This window comes from Anthonomus grandis, chromosome 2 (assembly GCF_022605725.1).
Source record: "Anthonomus grandis grandis chromosome 2, icAntGran1.3, whole genome shotgun sequence".
Classification (NCBI taxonomy): Eukaryota; Metazoa; Arthropoda; class Insecta; order Coleoptera; family Curculionidae; genus Anthonomus; species Anthonomus grandis.
The window spans coordinates 24,693,089-24,714,619 of NC_065547.1; the positions used below are offsets into that span (position 1 = coordinate 24,693,089).

Below are 21,531 nucleotides of genomic sequence, written 5' to 3' on the forward strand. Positions count from 1 at the left end.
ACTAAGTAACAGGTTAGGTATAATAGTATAAGTATAATACTGTGACAGACTTCATAAGTCTTAAAAGTTATTGAAGTAGGCCTAGAGGTCTCTTTCTGACAATCCCTATTACTATCCATATCTACCCTCTCACCTTCTCTAGAAAATTCGTCCTTGTAGTAAAAGAAAGTTAGAGATACTTAATTTCTCTTCATCTAAAAATGGAAATTTTTAGATGAAGAGATTCAAAATGCTTCTTCAAAGTCGTGCGATCTCTTTTTCTGGACATCCGAACCTATATTCGCAACTCATCCATAAAATAGTAAGTTTCTTCTTAGTAATATAAATAGTTCCAATTAGATTCGCCATAATTTATGTGTGTCGAAACAGCAATCATGCTAGTCAATATAAATTAGGTATAATAAAAAAAATATTTTTTCTATTAAAACCTTGATTTTGATTTGAGCGTGCTTATTAGGACCTACTCAATTTACCCCAACCCCCTCCCTCTCCCCCCTTTTTGATTTTTAGTCCTCGACCTCATGATGCGATAAGCTTTGTAATCGCGAAACCGGTCGTCACAAAATAAAAATTAGGAATTTTCTGGAGAAATAAGATCTTTTTTTACCTTCACCTTATTAACAAGACCCCAGAATTTGGACATAACTCTACAAAATATTTTAAATAAATTATTAATGAGGACTGTAAATTTAAAGAAAAGTTCAGTTGGTTCGTTTTTTGGCTTTGTCAATAGAAAATTTTCACAGTTTGTAACCTTTGATTTGCCGGAAATAATGAACAGTCACGTATCGATAACCATTACTTTATGTCACACCAACTACGCCATATTATTTGTTGAACAAACAAACCCAATATCTCTCTCGGCGTTACCCTAGATCCAATACGTCAAATTTCAAACTTTAAACAGTAATAAAACGCTCGCATTAACACCATTACACGCAAATTTTTTTATCGCCAAACGCCGTGTGTGGTTTCACCCTATCCCGGCGGATATAGAGCTTTAAATACAAACGAGGTCGCTAATCCGCAGAACATAAACATAATCACAGAAATTCTATTTGAGCCTCTATGTTGGGGCCCCTCTATAATGAATGCTCGGTCGCGCTCCGCAGATAAGCGTGCTTTATGGCCTCAAACAGTCAGGAATGTACGTTACATTTTACGTTTTAACGTTGGGAAAAGGGTTACTTTGCTTGCTCGCCTGTGTATGTGTTTTATAGTGTGATTTAGAGAGCCTGGATTTTGGTTTACAGGGGCGTAGTAAATTGAAATCGTGTTTTGATGAAATTATGCTTTTAAATAAATCAATCTTGGAGACTGCAAATGAGCAATCTTCTATATCCGATTAGCTCTGGTTATTATATTTTGATATAACCAACTATAATATGCTATTGAAAAAGAAAATTATTGAATATTATTTAGGATATCCCAATGGTGAGTAAGTATGTAACTAAATATCTAGTATTACATCAACCATACAAGAAGCTTTTTTGTTTTATGATATTTTGATATATAAAATATCCTGGTTTTTACCAAAAGTTTTTTTCGAATATTAAGATCTGCTTAGTATATTAAAGTAAATCTAATAGAAACTTAACTTTTTTTGTTATTATCGCTTAAATAAAATTCTGGTTTAAAAATCAATAACAAATTAAACAAAGCTAACAAAGCTAATATTTGTTATGCACATGGTATTTGTTCTGAGTAAAAGGCTAATATTATTATAGTTTTAAATTTAAAAAAAGTTCAGTTTCCTTTACTATTTCGAGCTGTTAAAGAAATACTTTCAATGAAACATTTAAGCTAAATATTGTTAATGAAACATTCTTGTTCTTATTTTAGTTTTTTTTCTAGTGAATATCGCTGCAGAGGATGTTACTTATTGGTATTGGTATTGGTATTTATTGGTATTTATATGGAAAAGTTCTATAGTTTACAATCACAAAACAACAATCGCTATTAACGAGCATCATTCATCTCAACATATCCAATGAAGAAAATGTGCACTTTTAAAAAATGTTTAACCACAGAAATCAGTGTGACCTTATTATTATTTTTTTATTTAATTACCAAATCTACTTTTGTGAAGTCAGGCAAGATTTTTCAAATTCTATTGAAGTACACCAATATTTTTATTAATAGACTTTCGCCCTTTCCTCCTACACTTTTGACATTTTATAGCAAGAAGTTTCGAATCACAATGATGTAGAATTATAGTTAAATTATCGGTTTTAAACTATAATTATTATTTATAGTGAAAAGCCGCATTTATTCATTTCTAAAAATTATATTTTTAAAAATAATATTTAGAAAATGTTTTCTTCACTTTTATTAACCGATTTTTCTCTAAGCTTCTAGATTATTCATTGCTGAGATATAGTAATTCAGTTTGTTATTGTGAAGTTCGTCCAGCGTCCACTCTCAAGTGCATCTCAACATGTAGTAGACTTATTGCGCTTATCCCAGTTTCTATCTTATAAAAGCTAAAATTTCCCTGCCTTGCACTCTCCGGATATGTCTTTTGCTGCTGTCTATTTAGTTCATTTGGGTCAGTGTAATTCTTCATAAATATTTGTTGCTTTTTGCGACACTGTACTTTACAAAACCAGGTTACGTATTAGATATTTTCGGGTTCATGTTTATGAAGACCTCCATTGTATATCAGTTCTATTAAGGTGGTCAGTTCTACGAAGCCTTATAATAATTATTCTCAGTTTGTTCCTTTATGGAACATTACAAGGTCTGAAGCAATTTTTTGGTTTGTGAATTATTTCATAAGCACGTCGATGATCTGTTAAACTGCTTTTAAGTAAATTTGGTGTTGTTTCATAATAAGCCAAAATCTTTTAATTAGTAATACTGTGGTCCAATAAACGTACTATAAATTCTCTTCCAGCAAGTTCATCAGAGGCAAGCAAGTGCTTTCAGGCCTGTCTGGCTATTGGATATTATTAGGATCTGCTTGTTATTGTAGACTCTTCTATTATTCTTTCTACCAAATTAGGTATTGCAAATATTTCTGTCTGAGAGACCGAAGCAAGATTTCCTAAGGCATGAAATATTTTTTGATATTGTTTTTTCTTAACAATTCCACTTCTCGCTCCTTCGTCGAACTGAAATACGCTTGTATACCAGAAAAAACTCTTTGGAATACTACAGTCGCTGTCTCTCCACTCTGCTCTTCTTGGAGACGAACTTCGAAAAGTTGATTAAAATTATATCTCGAAATCATGTGAGCCCTCATCATTTCAACTGGCTGTCCGAATTCTTTGTCAAATTGATCGTTATTATTATATTCAGTCGGTTGCAGTTCCAGTCTACGTTCTCCTTCATCGCCTCTAATTACCTGATATTTTAAATTTGTAATAGTACAAATTAATATAAAGCCTGTAAATAGCGGATTTAAGGCATAACTTTAATGTACAGTATGATCATTTATATATTTTGTTATTAGTTTTATCTGATTTTTATACAATTAGTTAAGATATAATTAATTTAAATCGTTAATGGAAAAGGTAATTAGTAATATTTTTAAAATAATTACATTTTCTATTATAATAATAGTTTTTAACATTAACTGTATGTATTACAGTAAATGTTACATTAATTATATATAATTATTAAGGTATTTTTAGTATATGATAACGACTTAATAATATTTTATTGGATGGATTTTATGAATCAATCAATTTTTCAAAATTTCTTTTTACAATAATATAAAAATTCATTTGTTAATGGTACGTTCAATCTCATTTTTTTTAAGTATCAGCATAGGAAATTTGGTTTTTGACCTTCAAGGTCTAGAATTGGTGATAATCTAGCTGATTAAACTCGTTAAACCTGAGTTAACCGCATTTAAAAATTAAAGTTCGATAATATTGTAATCTTTAAAAATATTCATCCAGGCTTAGTTTTACTAGATAAATATTCAATATGTACGTACTTCTTGTAATATATTCTTTGTAATTTGCAGATAGAGTTGCTAGATAATACAATACAGTCAATTATTATAATAATGGACTGTCTGTTTGAGTAAAATCCAAAGGAATCAGCCTTTATAAAGTATTACATTAGCCATACAGTGCTTTCATTTTAAAACGATCCACCCTTAATAACTTTCTTAAAGAAAAAAAAAAAACACGTCAAATTAGATGTACAGGGGGACGTTTAATTATGCATTTACTGAAGTTCTGTCAATCACCTCCTCACCTCTAGCTAACCTCACTTTAATATGTCAAATAGGAACCCCCATCGTGTGATACATCATAGTAAGGAGCGTAAAATTCTCTATTCAACGGTACCAAAAAAAATAAAATCGGTAAATGTGTAAGCAAATAGTTAGCGAAAATGTCTAGAAATAATGAATATTTTATTTACGCCAAACTTTGGTATGTCAAATGGCTACCCCATTATGTGATACATTATTTTAAAGGGCATTATGCTATCAATGGTTGGAAAAAAAATAAAATTGATTGACCAAGAAGCAATTAAAGTGTAAATCGGTAGGGTAGAAAAACAAATTTAATTAGTTTGACAAATTTATTTTATTAAATGTTCAAAATGCGCGCCGTTATTAGCAAGACAATAAAAAAGCCTATTGTCAAACTCCTTACGAACATTGGCAAGCGTCTGCCCGCTAATTTCTCTGCATTCTTGAAATATGCTATTTTTTAAATTCTCAATACTCTCAGGTGGGGTTTTATAAACTTTGCTTTTTAAGCCCCAAAGAAAAAAGTCTAGTGGGGTTAGGTCCGGAGACCGCGCAGGCCATTCGATTACACCACGTCTGCCAATCCACTTTTCTCGAAAATTTTCATCCAGCCACTCTCGAACTACCAAAGTGTAGTGCGCGGGAGCTCCATCCTTCTGAAAATGTTTATTATTTTCATTCAATAATATAGCACCATATTGATCTACTTGATTTTTCATTGATTGGATGATGGAAGGGTATATTGCATTTTCTAAAAGGTTTAAATAAATTTCGCCAGTCAAATTTTCTTCCAAAAAAATGGCCCGTATATTTCATTTCCATAAATTCCTGCCCAAACATTAATTTTTCGGGGATATGGCCTTCCCGAAAAACATGCGGATTTTCATTATCCCAGTATCTACAGTTATGTCTCTTCACCAGGACATTGCAAAAAAAGGTCGATTCGTCACTGAAGCAAATGTTCTTCAATAAATGAGGATCGTCGTCAATTCGCTGGCACATCACTTCACAAAATTGAATTCTCCTATCAAAATCATCTTCTCCGAGTTCATGAAGAATATGAATTTTATAAGGAAAGAACTAGTTTTTTTTTTAAAGTTTGTGTACGGAATCAGTGGAAATATTTGTTAGTTTTGCGGCCTTTGGTATAGACAGAGTTGAATCCATAGCAAATTGTCCTAGTACTTCAACTTGGCATGCTTCATCGACAACTCTATTTTCATATTTTTTCTTATTGCAAATCGATCCCGTCTCTTCAAATTTTCGTATCAATTCTAATAGGTATTTATAGCTCACGTTTTTATCTTGATACCTTTCATTAAATGCTCTCGCGGTTCTGCGAGCACACCGATCTTGAGCTCCATAAAGGAAAATTATTTCTATTCTTTCGGCTAGCGTATACACCATTTTATTAACTTACTGTTTTAACTAAAATTGAAAAATTGCACGCTGACATCAAACTGACAGTTTTAACAATAATAAATCGCCTGCTTTTTAAACGCCTTAAAAATGTAAGGTATTGCAGTGTTTTTTTGTACCTATTAGGTAGGTTTCGCAAAAAATATAAGTGAAATAAATACACATACAAAGTTATAAGACTGCAAAGATTTTTGCAAAAAATTTGAAGACACTCTTTTTTCTCGCAAATAACGGTACACATTCTTTACTTAAAAAAATAAGTAATTTGCTTGAAGTAAATGTACTGTTTGTTACCACACATTGTAACTTCTAAATTGCTTGTATTTTTTTTGATGATCTATTATAAAAAATGTAAAAATTTTAAAATGATGTAGGTACCACACTAAAAGTATTCATTTAAAAGACCAAAGTTTGGCGTAAATAAAATATTCATTATTTCTAGACATTTTCGCTAACTATTTGCTTACACATTTACCGATTTTATTTTTTTTGGTACCGTTGAATAGAGAATTTTACGCTGCTTACTATGATGTATCACACGATGGGGGTTCCCATTTGACATATTAAAGTGAGGTTAGCTGGAGGTGAGGAGGTGATTGACAACTTCAGTAAATGCATAATTAAACGTCCCCCTGTATATCTAATTTGACGTGTTTTTTTTTTTTTTTTTTTTAAGAAAGTTATTAAGGGTGGATCTTTTTGAAAGCACTGTATGTCTGGTTATATTTTTTTTTATTTTTTTTTATTTATAAGCATACAGTTTTCATAATATGTTATAAATATAATATAATAATATTGACATGAAACGTAGGATGAGGATGTTGATTTATTACAACGTCTTAATTGCAGAGCTGATAGCAAACCTCCGATAGGAGATGCACCCCAAGAAGAAGTAATGATGTATTGGCGTAATTTTCTTCAAAAATCAATTTCAATTTTTAGTACTAATCTAGTACAATTTAAACCCGACCTAAAAGCAACTTTCTATTTAAAAAAAAAAATCGTCACAAAAAAAAATAGTCACAGGCTTACATAAAATTAAGTTTAAAGTTTTCAGTTTAAAGGACACTAAAATTATATCTATATATTTTGTGATATTTTTTAACATAAAATCGGTGTTTTTTGCTTAGCTTCTTGGATACCTATTTTTGTATATTTTTTAAACATTTATTTTATTTATATATTTTTTTTAGATAATTTACTCAAAAAATAGTTATATGAATTATAAAAAAATTAAAATTTATTAGTTTTACAGTGAAATTAAGATGTGCGTAGAGCGTTTTTTTAAAGATGGTAAGTATTTAAATATATATTAACATACAGCTGATAGTTGATAATTAATCAAAAAAGAAGAAATATAAATTTGATAAAAGTTGCTATTTACATTTACTTATATTAAATTTTATAGCATAAAATAACAAAATAATTATATTATTTAATATTTGTAGAAATAAATAGCGTTTTTGTGGCATAACATGAAAGGATACAATGATTAGCTTCATATATTTTGTAATATTTGTGTAATAAATTCTTTATTTTATCTAGAGCCCTAGTTGTGAAGATATTTGGGGTAATAAGATTCAACTAACTTAACTTATTACTGTACTTTTTTTATAATTTACTTATTAATCATAATTAACTTTAAAAAATAGTAACTACGTATCAGCAAGAACATTTGGCATCAGTCAGTATCATCGATTGTCATCGAAAAGTTTTGCCTTTGATTTTAAATTTTTAAATTACCTACCTAGTTATGATAAATATTGAATAATGATTTATTTAGTTTAAGAAAGGATAAAAATAACAAAACTGTATTATCAAAATGGGAGCATTGCAAAAACTACTACTCGGTTCTTTAATCCATTATATCTAGACAAAAATATTATCAATAAGTGTGGCTAAACTGATAAGAAAATGCGAAGAAAGTGGATGTGTCTCTAATATTGACCGTAATCACTGTAGTCAATAACTTATTAATCAGGAGAAATACCAATTTTTTGAGACACCTAGTCCTTAACAACAATGAAATTATGCACAAGCAAACCGCTGCACTACGTGACTCTAGTACTTTTTTGGACACCAATTTTCCGGCAGGCGAGATCCCATTGAGTAGCCACCGAGATCTTTGAACTTAAGTCTTTTAGATTACTTTATTTAGGTTCATTTTAAAATTTTCTTGTATGAAGCTAAATTTCATTCAAAATCTTTGGGAATGGATTACGGCTAAATGTAAATAAATAACTCAAGTTTGAAAATACGAGGAATTGATTTGAACAAAATCTTTAATATTGCATGGAGGTAAGTAGATAGTACTCTCAGTAGTTATTGCCACATTGACCTACCTCTTTATGCAAGAATATTATTTTTCGTTTCTTTCTATCTAAGAGTATTCTATCTTAGTCCTCTCTTCTTCTTAGTCTCTTCTTCTTCTATCTAAGTTCTAAGGGTTGATAGTTTTAAAATGTCAAAGTACAAAAAAAGGTGGATTTTTTGAATTTTTGTGAGAATTAAATACAGATTTATTCTAGCTGTAAAATTAATCTAAATTGTACTACCATTATAAGAAAAGAAGTAAATATAAGCAACTCAGGCAATAACCCTAGTTGATAAAACCAAAAATTCTTTAAGTAGCTCTTTTAATTGGGCATGACAATAATAAACTTTAAATAACAATTATTCAATCCAACAATTTTTAAAACAATTTATCTAAAAATTACTTGAAGAGTCAAAAGACAAGACAGGAATTGAAAAGTGGAAAGAGTAATTACACAATCAAAAGTTTTGACGTTAATTTTTCGCTTGAAAACTCAAGAACCGTTTTTCAAAAAGTAGCCGTTAATTTAAAGATCACCATAAATTAGAAATTTTAAATAATGCTGCCAAAAACATCTTGACAAAATCGTTATTTTACTTACAGAATAACTTACAAAAAACTTATAAATATATAAGAATAACTTTAATGGACTTTATACTTTTTTTGTAATTTTTTCTAATAAATTTAGTTTTTTTAGTCTAAATTTCTGGATCCCTAGAACATTAACAAAACAGGAATACAATTATATCAAGCATTACCACAGTTTCAAAAGTGGTAAATTTCAGATCAGACTGAAATTCATGATAAATTATAGGAAGTAGAATGTTTATCTTGAAAGCAATAAACCTTGGAATTTTTTGTTCAACCTGCTCAATTAGTTAAATATAGTTGGTATACTGAACCTACCATATATATGCTCCATAGTTAAGGTAAGGTATCTGGAGAACTATGGTATTAAAGGTATGGTGTAAAGATATCTCCTTAAAAACTATTTACATCAAACAACTCAAATTGTAAAAATACTGTTTACAGCAGTGATCCCTTAAATGTTATGGTATACTGCAGGGCCCGGTATTGAATTCATTGTTGTTCATATGCGACATTAATTTTTGTGAAATAAATAGTATATCAATCTCCTTTGTAGATGATAGATATAGTTCTATATTTTACTTGTTGATTTTGAAATGCTTTAAAAAGTAAAATAATTTTAGATATGGGCAAAATAAGACTATGGTTAAAGTCTCTCTTAATCTTACTCTAAGACTGTCTATCTCTTGATACACTACATACTCAATACTTAGGAGTTGCTATGGACTGTTACTTGAAATGAACTGAACATCGTAACAAGATCTAATAAATAAGCTACGAGGCTTAATTCACAAATTTCATCAGATACGCAATATTTTCCCTCAAGCAATCTAAATTTAGATCTATAAATCAGTTGTAGAATCTACATTAAGATATGCTATTATTACCTGGAGAGCAATTTACTCCAATGCTCTTAATCAATTAAATACAATTCACATATATTTATTGAAAATTATTTATTGAAAAGACCAACAAATGAATTATCCAATTATTGTATCCAACAAATGAATTATACAATGAAAGCACCTATTTATAGATATTAGCGGTCTGCACTTTTTGAGCTATTACATATTATGTTTTAAGAACAAAATTAAATGAATTGTGTCACATGATTATAGCACTAGGGAAAATTTTAGTAATATGCTATTTGTTCCAATTAGGAGGTTTGATGGGAACCAAAGCTTTGCATCCGTGGTGGTACCAAAAATATAACTATTGAAATTTTTATTTTTAAAAGTGTAAATACATCTTATTTAATTTCACATTGTTGTTGATACACAAGATGTAAGTCTATCCAGATCCAGTTGGAGGTGGATGCAATCAGCCCTAATTATAACCCTACAATAAAAATTAAGATCATCTCCAATTAAAAGATAGACACTGTATAAAAAGGAAGTACTAACATCGTTAATACAGATATTAAACAAAAGTGGTCCCAGGTGGGATCCTTGATAAACTTCAAATGATACTTTACATTTTTTTAGATTAAACACTATTAGTCTGAACCCACCTACGATGTGAAGTAACTTTCCAGCCAATTATACATAATGATATAACGCTGAAAGCGCTCTGCTAAGATAATAATAAACATTTTGTTCTGATATCATATATCTGGTTTGATTATTTCATAATTATGCAATGAATAGACGCCATAACATTTTTTTTTTGTAAAGTAATGATTTAAATACTCAAATGCTTTTGAAAAGTCAATATAATAGGCATATACCTGAGTATCATCTTCAAATGACTGGATAACGAAACCAAGAAATTGAGAACATTAAATTTATGGCGCAAATTATTATGCGCAAATGACGCAATAGTCATTTTTCAATAAGAAATGGCTACCATTCACCACTATTCAGAGCGGTCACAGATGATAATATTATTCCAGTAATAACGTAAAGAAGATCCGGCAAAATTTCCTTACTACTGCTGTGATATTTAATTATTCTTATACTTGTATAATTCCTAGTGACTTTGTGTATTAAAATTGCTTATTAATAAAGAGAAGGTAAATTAAGCAAAAAAATTACTTGGTAATAATTTTCTTAATTATCCAAGCAATTCATATGAAAAACTTTACTTACATAGGTACAAAATGGTATAGAGCTTTAATAGAGAATTGCTACTAAAAAGTTTGTGGCTATTTTTAGTGGTTATATTTATTACGTACACAAAGTAACACCAAGGTTTTGACATTGTGAAAACTTCTAAATTGTATTAGATGAAACAAACTTTATTTTAATTTTATAGTATTAATAGAAAATGATAAGATTACTTAATTTTGAAATCGTAATTATAACTTAAAGATGTTCCAAAAATTACTAAATAACGACCAAATAGGACCAATTACTGAACCCGACACAATATGTTAATAATAAGAATTTGATATTTACATTTTAGTTAATTTAGTATACTGTTTTTAGGCATCACCTCTCCCCCTCGTATAGACATTCAAATAATAATAATAATAACTTCAGAAATTAATTATACACTAATGTTTCCTCAACTTAACGAGTGGAAAGGCATATTAAAGCGCATAATTTGGACTGCAAACATAAAATAAAATCATTATATACCTCGTAAATCTTTACTTTATTACGCTAATTAGCATTAAGCCAATCATAAATATCGAGATATTTAAAATTTACGATTCCGTGCGTGAGCATGAAATTTTCACTTTAAATTTGACCGTTTCATTTCAACAAAGAAAAAAATGAGTTCAAGAAACAGCCATACTTACTCGACAGAGTATTATATTATTACGATCGAACGATACAAATAAACCGCAAGAATGGCCGGTATATTATAATGTCCATTGTATTCCAACTTGCGAACACCATAGTCATTTATTCAAGTATTTGTTCGTGGCCTAATATGGAGGGACGAACCCCTATCGGCTAAATATATAAATGTGTATTATTTTAGTAGAATTGACATTTTCTTTGTCAAGGTTTAAAAACTTCTACTTATCGGTATGGTTACTTGTATTCCACTTAACGATATTAGATTACTTATTAGGCTTTAAGAAACTATATTTTTAGTAGATATAGCCTTAATTGTTTTTACAATCGGATCATCTGAACCGTTAACATTCCAGTAATCAGTTAACCAGAAAAGAAGTGGTAGTCAGTTCGTGAAAAAGTGTGATAACCTTCAGGAATACATTTTTATGCACTTTCTAATTATTACTAGTGAGAAAAGCAAGGAAAAATAAGTACCATAATAAAAGAAAGTGCAAAAAATTGAGTTCCTCAAAAAGCTGTTTTGGTTCCTGAAGAGACACAACTTTAGCTTACTTTAACCGACACCCAGTACCATAAAGGGGGGTTTACACGATGCCAGTGACTTGAACAAGTTACTAGAATCCAGTACCAAAAGCAAGTGCTTTGGAAGATAGTTCTTGTCTACATGATGCCAGTCATTTGATCAAGTAACTTGCATAAAATCCATTTTATCAAGTTTTTGTAGTGTAGGTTACAGGCGAGAATTAAAAACGTTAAATTTAAATGATGAGTGCGAAGCAGAAGGAATATGTTTTACTTAAAAGAAGCTTAATATTAGGTGTTAAAGTACTGATGGAGGAGTTAATTGACATTGTTCAGAGTGAATTAACAACAAATCCCAAGAAAAGAATTTGGGTTAGAAAATGGCTGGCAAGGAGAAGCACGCATGGTGCATCTAACATGCTTTTAAAGGAACTTGCCATCGAAGACGTTCAAGAATACAGAAACTGTATGAGAATGTCTCCTGCTTCCTTTGACGTTCTTCTGAAAAAAATATCGCCAGCTATACAGCGATCTGACACCACAATGAGAATGGCTTTACCTGCCAGAACAAAATTAGAAATTACTCTGTCATATTTAGCTACTGGAAATAGTTACCGAAATTTGCAGCAGCAATTCCGTGTTTCCCGGCCTGCAATTTCCAAGTTTATTCCAGAAGTATGCGATGCCATATACGATGCATTGGAGGATTTTATACAGGTAAATAATGTCGTATTCCTTTTTTTATAAAATTAAAATCATAGTTTTCAACAGTAAAAAAATAATTATTCATATATCATATTATTCAATTAAACGTAAAATAACACATTATTCTTTAAACTGAAATCTAAATATTAAGTATGAATGAAAATAACGTATATGATTCTAACCCCAATTATCAGTATCTAGATAAAAAGCGGATCTATATGCTTCGGAAAGAATATTGCTTGTATTGTTATCTGCCGGTGGCAGGGATGTGTTGAGTGATTCTGGAGAAATCAAGGTTTCACCTGATTCCGGGATCGGCAAAGTACTAAATGCACTGGTGCATCTGGAAGAACCTAATGAGGTGCTTGTACCTTCTATATTTGACACTCTGGAACGAGTCAAAATTTGCTGAATTTCAGCTTGAGCCGTGACGGCCGCTAAAAGGGGCAACTTATTTAATTGTGCAGCTACGCTCTTCCCGAAAATATCGAATTCATTTTCAGATGATTCCGTAGATTGTAGATCTCGAATAGACGTCGTTAAAGAATTTAAGTCTTTGATGCAACCAGCAACTTCTTTAATCTTGGACTTCGCTGCCTTATGGCGTTTTGGAGTAGGTTCATTAATAGCTCCACTAACATTCGCTTTTATTACCTCTGCTGCTAATGGTACTTCTTCGTGTGTTGCCTCTTCAACTTCATCTTCTACTTGTAATGTATTCGATCCATTATATGTTTCTGAAGCCTAGAAAATATCTCATATTCACACATTTGGCATAATAAGAAATTATTTAGTATTTTTTATTTTAGGTACCAAAAAGTAACAAAGAATGGAAAGCTATCGAAAGTGATTTCAACCATAGATGGAATTTTCCAGGATGTTATGGTGCCATTGATGGAAAACACATACTTATTCGAGCTCCTGAGAATTGTGGCAGTAACTTTTTCAACTATAAGGGACAAAACAGTATTATTTTGATGGCAATTGTAGACGGAAATTACAATTTTATATACATTGATGTTGGCTACAATGGAAGAGCCTCAGATGGAGGAGTTTTTGCGCAGTGTTCTATTTTTGCTGCTTTAGAAAACAATATATTACCGGATGGTGGATTTCTTATTGGAGACGACGCTTTTCCGTTAAAGCATTATTTACTTAAACCATATTCAAAGAATGCACTTGATGAAAAAATCTTCAATTATAGATTGTCTCGTGCAAGAAGAATTGTGGAAAATGGTTTTGGTATTTTAGTGCCTAGATTTCGAGTTTTTGAGAAACCCATAGCTTGTGGACTATCATCAGTGGATAAAATAGTCAGAACATGTTGTGCCCTACATAACTGGCTTAGATGCACTACTGTAAATGAATATTTGCCAAAGGGATCCGTTGACGAAGAAGATATCGATCAAGGTAGAATTATTCTTGGAAGTTGGAGGTCAGAAGTAGCTGGTTTCCCATCAGTTTCACGTATAGGAAGTAATCATTCTTCACAATTTGCAAGAAATTTAAGGGATAAATATAAACACTATTTTATGACTACAGGGGCCGTTTCATGGCAGGAACGAATGATTTTTTAATTTCATTTTAATATATTTTGTATTCAATTACTAATATAGGTACATATAATAAAAAATATATAGTAGCTTCTTACTTACCAAATTACTGCATGTTACCCTTCTCTTATCCATTGTTTGTAAAAACATATGCATAACTGAAAACCACTTCATTTTTGGTTTATATATTTCATCGGCTCCGGCCCCAGAGCTTTGCGATTTCTTAATTTTTGCTACCTCTTGTACATACGTCGACCTTAGAGTTTTTATTTTGTTTTTTACATCTATTGGGCCAAAATTCTCGATTTCCATTGTTTCCACAATTCTTTTTATAGCCGACTCACGGGCTTGTTTATTTCTATAGATTACCAACTGTGTATTCCAAAGGCACTATTCCTCTGACAAATCAGCTAGCGTCCTCTCGCTTAGCAACGGAAACTGTTGTAACTAACTTGAGAGTTTGACGTGCCTAATTGGACCAATCAAAATGATAGAAAGGCGTGGCCAAATTAAGGCGGGAAATCAAATTGCATTTAATCTGATAATCTTATTATTTAAGTTATATTTAAAGCAAACACCTAATCAAAAAGGTTACTTATAGAGAAAGGGGCCTTTTGATTGGCGTTAGAATCAGATATCGATCAGAATAAAAATAAAATTCTTTAGCTTTATTTTACATATCTAAATGAGTTCTATAAATATATCTCTCTACAAAACAAAAAAACTCTTTGAAAATGAAAACAATTTATTTTAGTATAAACATATATCACTTATATAGTATATATTTATTAGTCTCTTATAATACTAACATTTCATGGAACTAATATTAATAAAAATTTAATTGAAAGACACATGTCTATATAAAATAAAAAGAAGCTCTTAAAAAATACAAGTTAAAAGAAAAACAGTTCACATCTGATCCATTTTGGGTGCTCAGCTCTCTTAGTCTCTATACCTATGTCTCGTCTAAGTGAACACAGGAAGTTGTATGATACGAGCATGAAATAAAATAAAAAAATAGGCAGTGCAAACATTATAAATAAATTAATTTAATGATTCATTTGAAAAAAAAAGACAAAATAAATGTTTAAATAAATATGTATCCTATTGTAAAGCCAGCAGTATCAGCGTTGCTGTAGAGAACTGATAGGAACATATTCTATAGCTCAAAGTCTTAATAAAAGTAACATTGCATATCTCTCTTCATGCTTTTTCTCGTAATGGGGTCTAAAGGAACTTGGTTTTCTTACTATGTTTACGAGAATGACTTAAAATATAAATACTCTTATATGAAGGATATTTACAGGAAAATTTTAATCAACTTTTTAATTATGGAAAAGAAAATGAGAGGCCAGTCATTTTGTAATATGTATTTATAATAATCAAGTTAAAAAATTAAATACTTGAAAAGTGAAACTTCTTCATTAAAATCAACTGAATTTGATTTTCTTAAAGACTGAAGATTGACAATACAAAAACATAATGGTAATAAATAAAATCAAATTTTCCTACCAGAAACCTGGAATTGCTTGCTGCAAATCAATTAAAACATTACTTCCAATATTAAAAGAGAACTTTTTAGAAGAAAAGTCATTCAGTCAAGAATTTAAAATAACATCTTTAAAACAAATAGCAAACTTTCACGCTTCCAGCATTCATTGAAATGAAAGACAAACTCAAATGGTATGACAATGACAAATGATGTTCTATCAGTCAATGTCAACAACTCTCTGTCAGCTCTCTGTCAATTTTGCCAAGCAAGATGGCCGACATACGAGCTAAACATCATTTTGGAGTGGGATTTAGTGCAGTCTGATTTAGTTTAACGCAGCTAAGACTCAGGCTGCTGTATTTACGAACAAGGCTGCCTCTGCCATCCCAAGGCTGGTTATGTTCGGGGTTCCTTTGCCACTGTCTTAGTCAGTTCTATAGTTAGGCACTTTGAAAGCAATAAGTTATGGCATTATCACGTAGCAGGAATAGCTAAACCGACTTCTCAAAAAGTTGGGTCTCTTTTTAAAACGAAAAGGCTGCATACACTGCAACAGGTTCTAGCAAATTTCACGGCTCATTCATCTATCCCTTAAGTATTGCTCTGAAGGTGCTGGATTCCATCCAGAAGAGGATACATACATAAGGGAGATCCAGAGATAGTTAGAAGCTTGGACAATTTGAAGCATAGACGAAAAGTGGTGGACCTGATTCAATTTTATTGGTACCATCACGGTAAATACTCTTCCGAACTGGCAGATATCGTTCCACCTCTAACATCTACTTGATAGGCAGATGCGATTCATGAATGAGTGCATCTGCAGATGAAGAACGTCGATTTAGAACGAAGCTATCTAGAACGTCGCTATATCGGGACTCCATTTTATAAAGAAGTATTGTCTGGGGAATTAACTCCCAAAGTACGTCTTTCCCGAATAATAAAACTTGAAAAACTTTAGCACTGGCGCTCCTCTTGATACTTGAGTAGCATAAGCACCCTTTTGAGCCTGTACATAAGTGGATATTATAGTCAACTAGTACAAGATAACATAGAAATCCATAAAAACATAAATAGTAAAGAGGTAATTCTATTGCCTTTATTTTCTTTAATTCGTTAAAAAAAAATACGGATCTGCGGACATCCAAATCTGAGTTTGTAAACCTGACTGTTTTCTTCGTTAAGTGCTCATCCGTTAACGAATAATATTACATATATTTAATAATTTGAAGCTTTAAAAAAGCTGCACTAAAAAGGGCAGTCTTTGTGATATCAAACTAAGTTGTCAAATTTATTAATCAACAGATTTTTCTCCTGCCTGGTCTTCTTCATCCTAAACCTTTTCCTGAAAAGCACCTTTTTTGTTTTAATTCAATTTTATAGAATGTAAAGTTCAACTTAATTAATAGGTAATGTTGTCATGGGGTACTTTCAATAAAAGAATAAATTATTATTCTATGGAAAATCTGACCAAGCCCAAAGACACTCTAGAGTAAAACTAGAGCATAATTCTTAGTCAACATATTGACAATAAAACATATGATAAATGCATTCCAAACTAACCAATTAAAGAAAGTTTGTTCAGTAAAATGTCGGTATCACAAAGTAGAGTAGCAGTCGAAAAACAACATTCAACAAAAAAAATTAAAGCAGGCCAATGTGTTCATATGAGCTTAGTACGAAATTATTTATTCAGTGAGTGAGCGTAAAAAAGAGATATTACTGACAGAAACGGGGATTACTGAGAATGCCAACAGTTAAGAACTAGTTGTGGCAGGTTATAACGTATGCCGAAAATATCGAATGAAATCGTTTTTCATGGCTAATTCAAAAACCGCTTATATTATTTAAGCGCAATTTGGACATTAACATAGCTTTATAGGGAAAAAAATAAGCTATGATAAATCAACCCATCAGCGCAGAACCGGATTTTTTTGATAAAAAAATTTAAAAAAGTCATTATATATTTTATAGACCAAAATTAGCAAAATTAGCAATGTTTGTGAAGTTCAAAAGATATGTATGCATTTTTTTCCTACGAAAGCAACAGACCGATAGTTCTTCATACCTAGTTAAAAGTCTTTGTGTTCAGTGCGACCAGTTTTTTTTTTAATTTCTTAAAAACAGCTCTCTTTAACTTAATAATTTGCCTTATTGTAGAGGTAATAAAAGACTTGTACGTTTTCTTTCTTTAAAAGCCTTGTATGTTTTGCGAGCATGCTTGTTAAAGCTTTCATTAGGATTATTACTGAAAAGAGTTACTTTATCTTTACATATTTTTTAGGTTGTTGTAACATAGAGTCGCAATTTATATGTTACAGACTAGCTCAAATTATCTCTTATCAAAATTATTTAAAGCTCTACCAAAAGCGAAATTTTCCATGCTTGGTAATATTGTTATTTTTTCCTATATTTGCTTTATTACTTAATTTTTTTAATATAATGAAATGAAATGAGTATGAAATAACGTATTTCGTAAGCGGTATTAGCTTAAAAGTAATTAGCTAAAAAAGCCTTAAGTAATGCTCTTTATTTAAGTTATGATGTCATCACTATAAATAAAACTGAAATAGTAAATTAACCTAATTATAATTTAATAATTAACCTAACATAAGTAATATTTAGAAGGGTTAGGCCTAAGTTGAAAACAAGAAAAGCATTATATAATTATGACAATTAAATAATAATAATTACACAAAAGCGTAAGATATTTTAATTTTATTTTAAAGTCTCTGATATATTCAGCATTTTTCAATAGAAAGGGTTTTGTTATATTTTTCTTTTATGCAGAGACTTTTTAATTAAAACAGTCTATTACAGCACATGTCCTTAATATAGTACAAATAAGACATTAGACAAAAGACTTTAACACACCAAGGTTGTTTATTGAGTTACTTAATTATCCAATTTCGAAATTCGTTCATTCTCTTCGAATAAGTATTCCTTTCATAATTTATATCAATTTAATACAAACGAAAATAGGAAAAATTTCATTCTCGACTTATAACTGTACAATAATCCAAGTATTCCTCTACAGACATGCTCAAAATCTAGAGATATAACTTTAATTTTAACTATTTTTTAATAACTATTTCTTTCTTACCCTAAACTACGAGTATGTTGAGTAGTCTAAGACAGTTCTAGCGATATTTATTGATCTAAGTACATGACTTAAATTTATCTGCAAATACTTTACTTACAAAAAAACTGTTTTTTTTTTAAAGATGCCTAAAATATACAATTTATTAGTTCTTTGTCAAATTGTTTAAATATGTCTAAATGTCATTTGGCAGTTAATAAGATTTTAAGGGCTGTGTAAATGCTTGAGGCCGGAATGCGTCAAATTGATGTGACCAATGCTATAGGCACCACTAAGCGGGTTAACTCTTGCCTCTGGAGCCATTATCGAGAAACTGGAACCACACACGAAAGGCATTTGGCTCTTTACTGGAGTAATGTAAACTAGTGATGTTACGTATGTGACATCAATTTGTCAATTTGGTTATTCGTGTTAAAAAATCACGAATAACGAAACTGAAATATGGTGGTGCACTTAAACCACAATGCAGTTCTTGATATGTCCCCTAGAAACTTGTTTTCAGTTCCTTTCAAAAAATGTTACGAAACACCTTGCCATTAGGTGTTGCTGATAGAAATATACTGGTCTAATTAGATAGTCGGCCATAATTCTTTTAGAAAAATTCATGTTAAAATCGACCTTCATATATATAATATATCATAATAATAAGAGCCTTTATTTGATACATGACATTTTACATTTTTAATCCATTAATTTTAAGGCGAGATTCAGCGCACCAAGATAGCATCTCGCTGTCTGTTCTTCTATTTAACCTAATTAACCACAACAATATTAAATTAGGGAAATGTTAAAAAAATATATAAAAAATTTATACACACTTAAGTCCACCAAACAAGTCTAGATTTTACTCATGCTCCTCACTACATTAAACTACCTGCATATAAAAATAAATCTATAATGCAAGTAAGAGAAAATTCTTTAGAACGAGGAAACGAAACCATTCACTTTATTTCAGTTATTGACTATGTAATAATCTTTCGTATATGCACACTTCAAATGAATTTAGGGTACTAAAATTCTTAATTTTACCTTAAAGGCAGTTTATAATTTTAACTATTTGGTATGAATAAGAACGTTTAAATATTTTGATTTTATATTGGTGGGTGGTAGTTGCCTTATTACGGGTATTGATTTTAAAAATACAGTACCTAATTGTATTGTACAAATAAGGCGGAGACCTGGACTGAATTATAATAAACAATAATAAAGGGTCATGATATAATAGTCTACGGTTGTACATATTTAGCAAGCCTGCTTCCTTAAGTTTGTGCCTTTTCTTATTTGAATTTTATATATTATTGTTCATTATTAATATTTTTTTTAAATCAACAGATAACACTTAAGACTTAATATATTTTTTGTAAAGGACCTAGCTGAATGAACAGCTGTATATGCTCATATAAATTTACATAAATCTATTATAATTTATTAGAGTGTATTCAAATAATAACAATTTTAATAAATTTCTATTTATATCATAATGAACTAAAACTAAACATATACCTATTCTATACTTTCTTCTATCAGCTTTTTATAGGGCTGCGTTTCCATAAATATTAGTCTGATACATGGGTTTTGAAGTTTTTCAATTCTATTGATCTGAGTATTGCTCAAGCATGTGCCATACACCGGATAACAGTTATTGAAATAAGAAGGAATCAGTGAATCACACAGCAAATATCTCATGCAGATTTTCAACTATTCATACATGGTTGGTGCAAAAGCTATTGATATAATGAAATATGATTGCAATATAACTAAACACGTTAAATATGTTATGGATATAATAAATTGATAATTGTTTTCAAATTTTTTTTGTCAGGGATATTACGGCCAGGATACTATTTGATATACCATCCTCTCGCTTCTAATGAATTGCCTTTAGCAAGTCCATATATTCAAAATATTCCTATGATAACCCAAAAAATATTTTTTTAAATTTTTGTCGAATTTACTCTTTAACTTAAAATTTTAAATAAAGTATTTTTATTTTTTGTCATTAAGATATATTAATTATTCATAATATTTTAAATGTGGATCCAACATAACACCAAGATACTTGATTTTACTTACCTCAGTAAGATTATTGCATAGACAAGTTTGATAGTTACTTTTATAAGTGAATTAATATTGGGTATCTACTACTAAGTTGATCATAAAAAAGTTCTTGTCATATTTAAGCAAAGTAAGTTTTGATTTAACCATAAAGGAATTGTGTAAGTCCAAACTCTGCCATATCATACTTATTTCCTCAACTTTTAGCTGAGAAAATTAAAGCAATATCGTTTGCCTACCATACAATGTCAAAGTTGGGAATTAATTTACCAATATTTTTTATGTATAAAAAGAGTATAAGTCCCAACACAGTACCTTGAGGAACCCAGGTGTCTTAGATAATTTTTTCTTAAATATTGGTTTCCTTCTGTTCTGTATTTTTAAGGATTATTTTGAAAATCTTGTTCCTGGCAAAAGGGCATGTGACACAGACCCATAAAAACGCTAGGCTTTTAATTGTAATTTTATTTCCAGAATCATAAACTACATCCTCCATGCCTTTACCCTCCTTAAAACCAAACTGCTTAGAATACGTTTCTTAGAATAAAAAATAATTTTTCTCTAAAAAAAGTCTTTTTCTCTAAAAAAATTATCATTATTTGTTTTGATTTTTTTTCGGATATTTTCGTAAAATTGCTAGTTATTATTAATTTTGGTGTATTATTATTACAACTTTTATCTCTTCTTTTAAAAACTAATGAAGTATATCTACATATTTGTTTATAACAATTAAACAGAGTGCTCCAGTTTCGGAAGCGGAAACTTAAATGGCACCTCAAAATAATATTTGTTTCTTTTTTGTAATATAAGCTATATTCGAAATATATTG

General features: G+C 30.3%; 1 protein-coding gene across 1 annotated transcript in view; it reads left to right on the forward strand.

The window, feature by feature from the left end:
* The first annotated feature begins 12,122 nt into the window (after positions 1-12,122).
* The window catches only part of LOC126750128 (putative nuclease HARBI1), a 60,366-nt gene continuing 50,957 nt past the window's right edge, over positions 12,123-21,531 (forward strand). The window contains exons 1-2 of the mRNA XM_050459636.1: positions 12,123-12,517; positions 13,315-13,643. Of these exons, the coding sequence (XP_050315593.1) occupies positions 12,218-12,517; positions 13,315-13,643 (629 nt within the window). The 5' untranslated portion in view covers positions 12,123-12,217. The remainder of the gene's footprint in view (positions 12,518-13,314; positions 13,644-21,531) is intronic.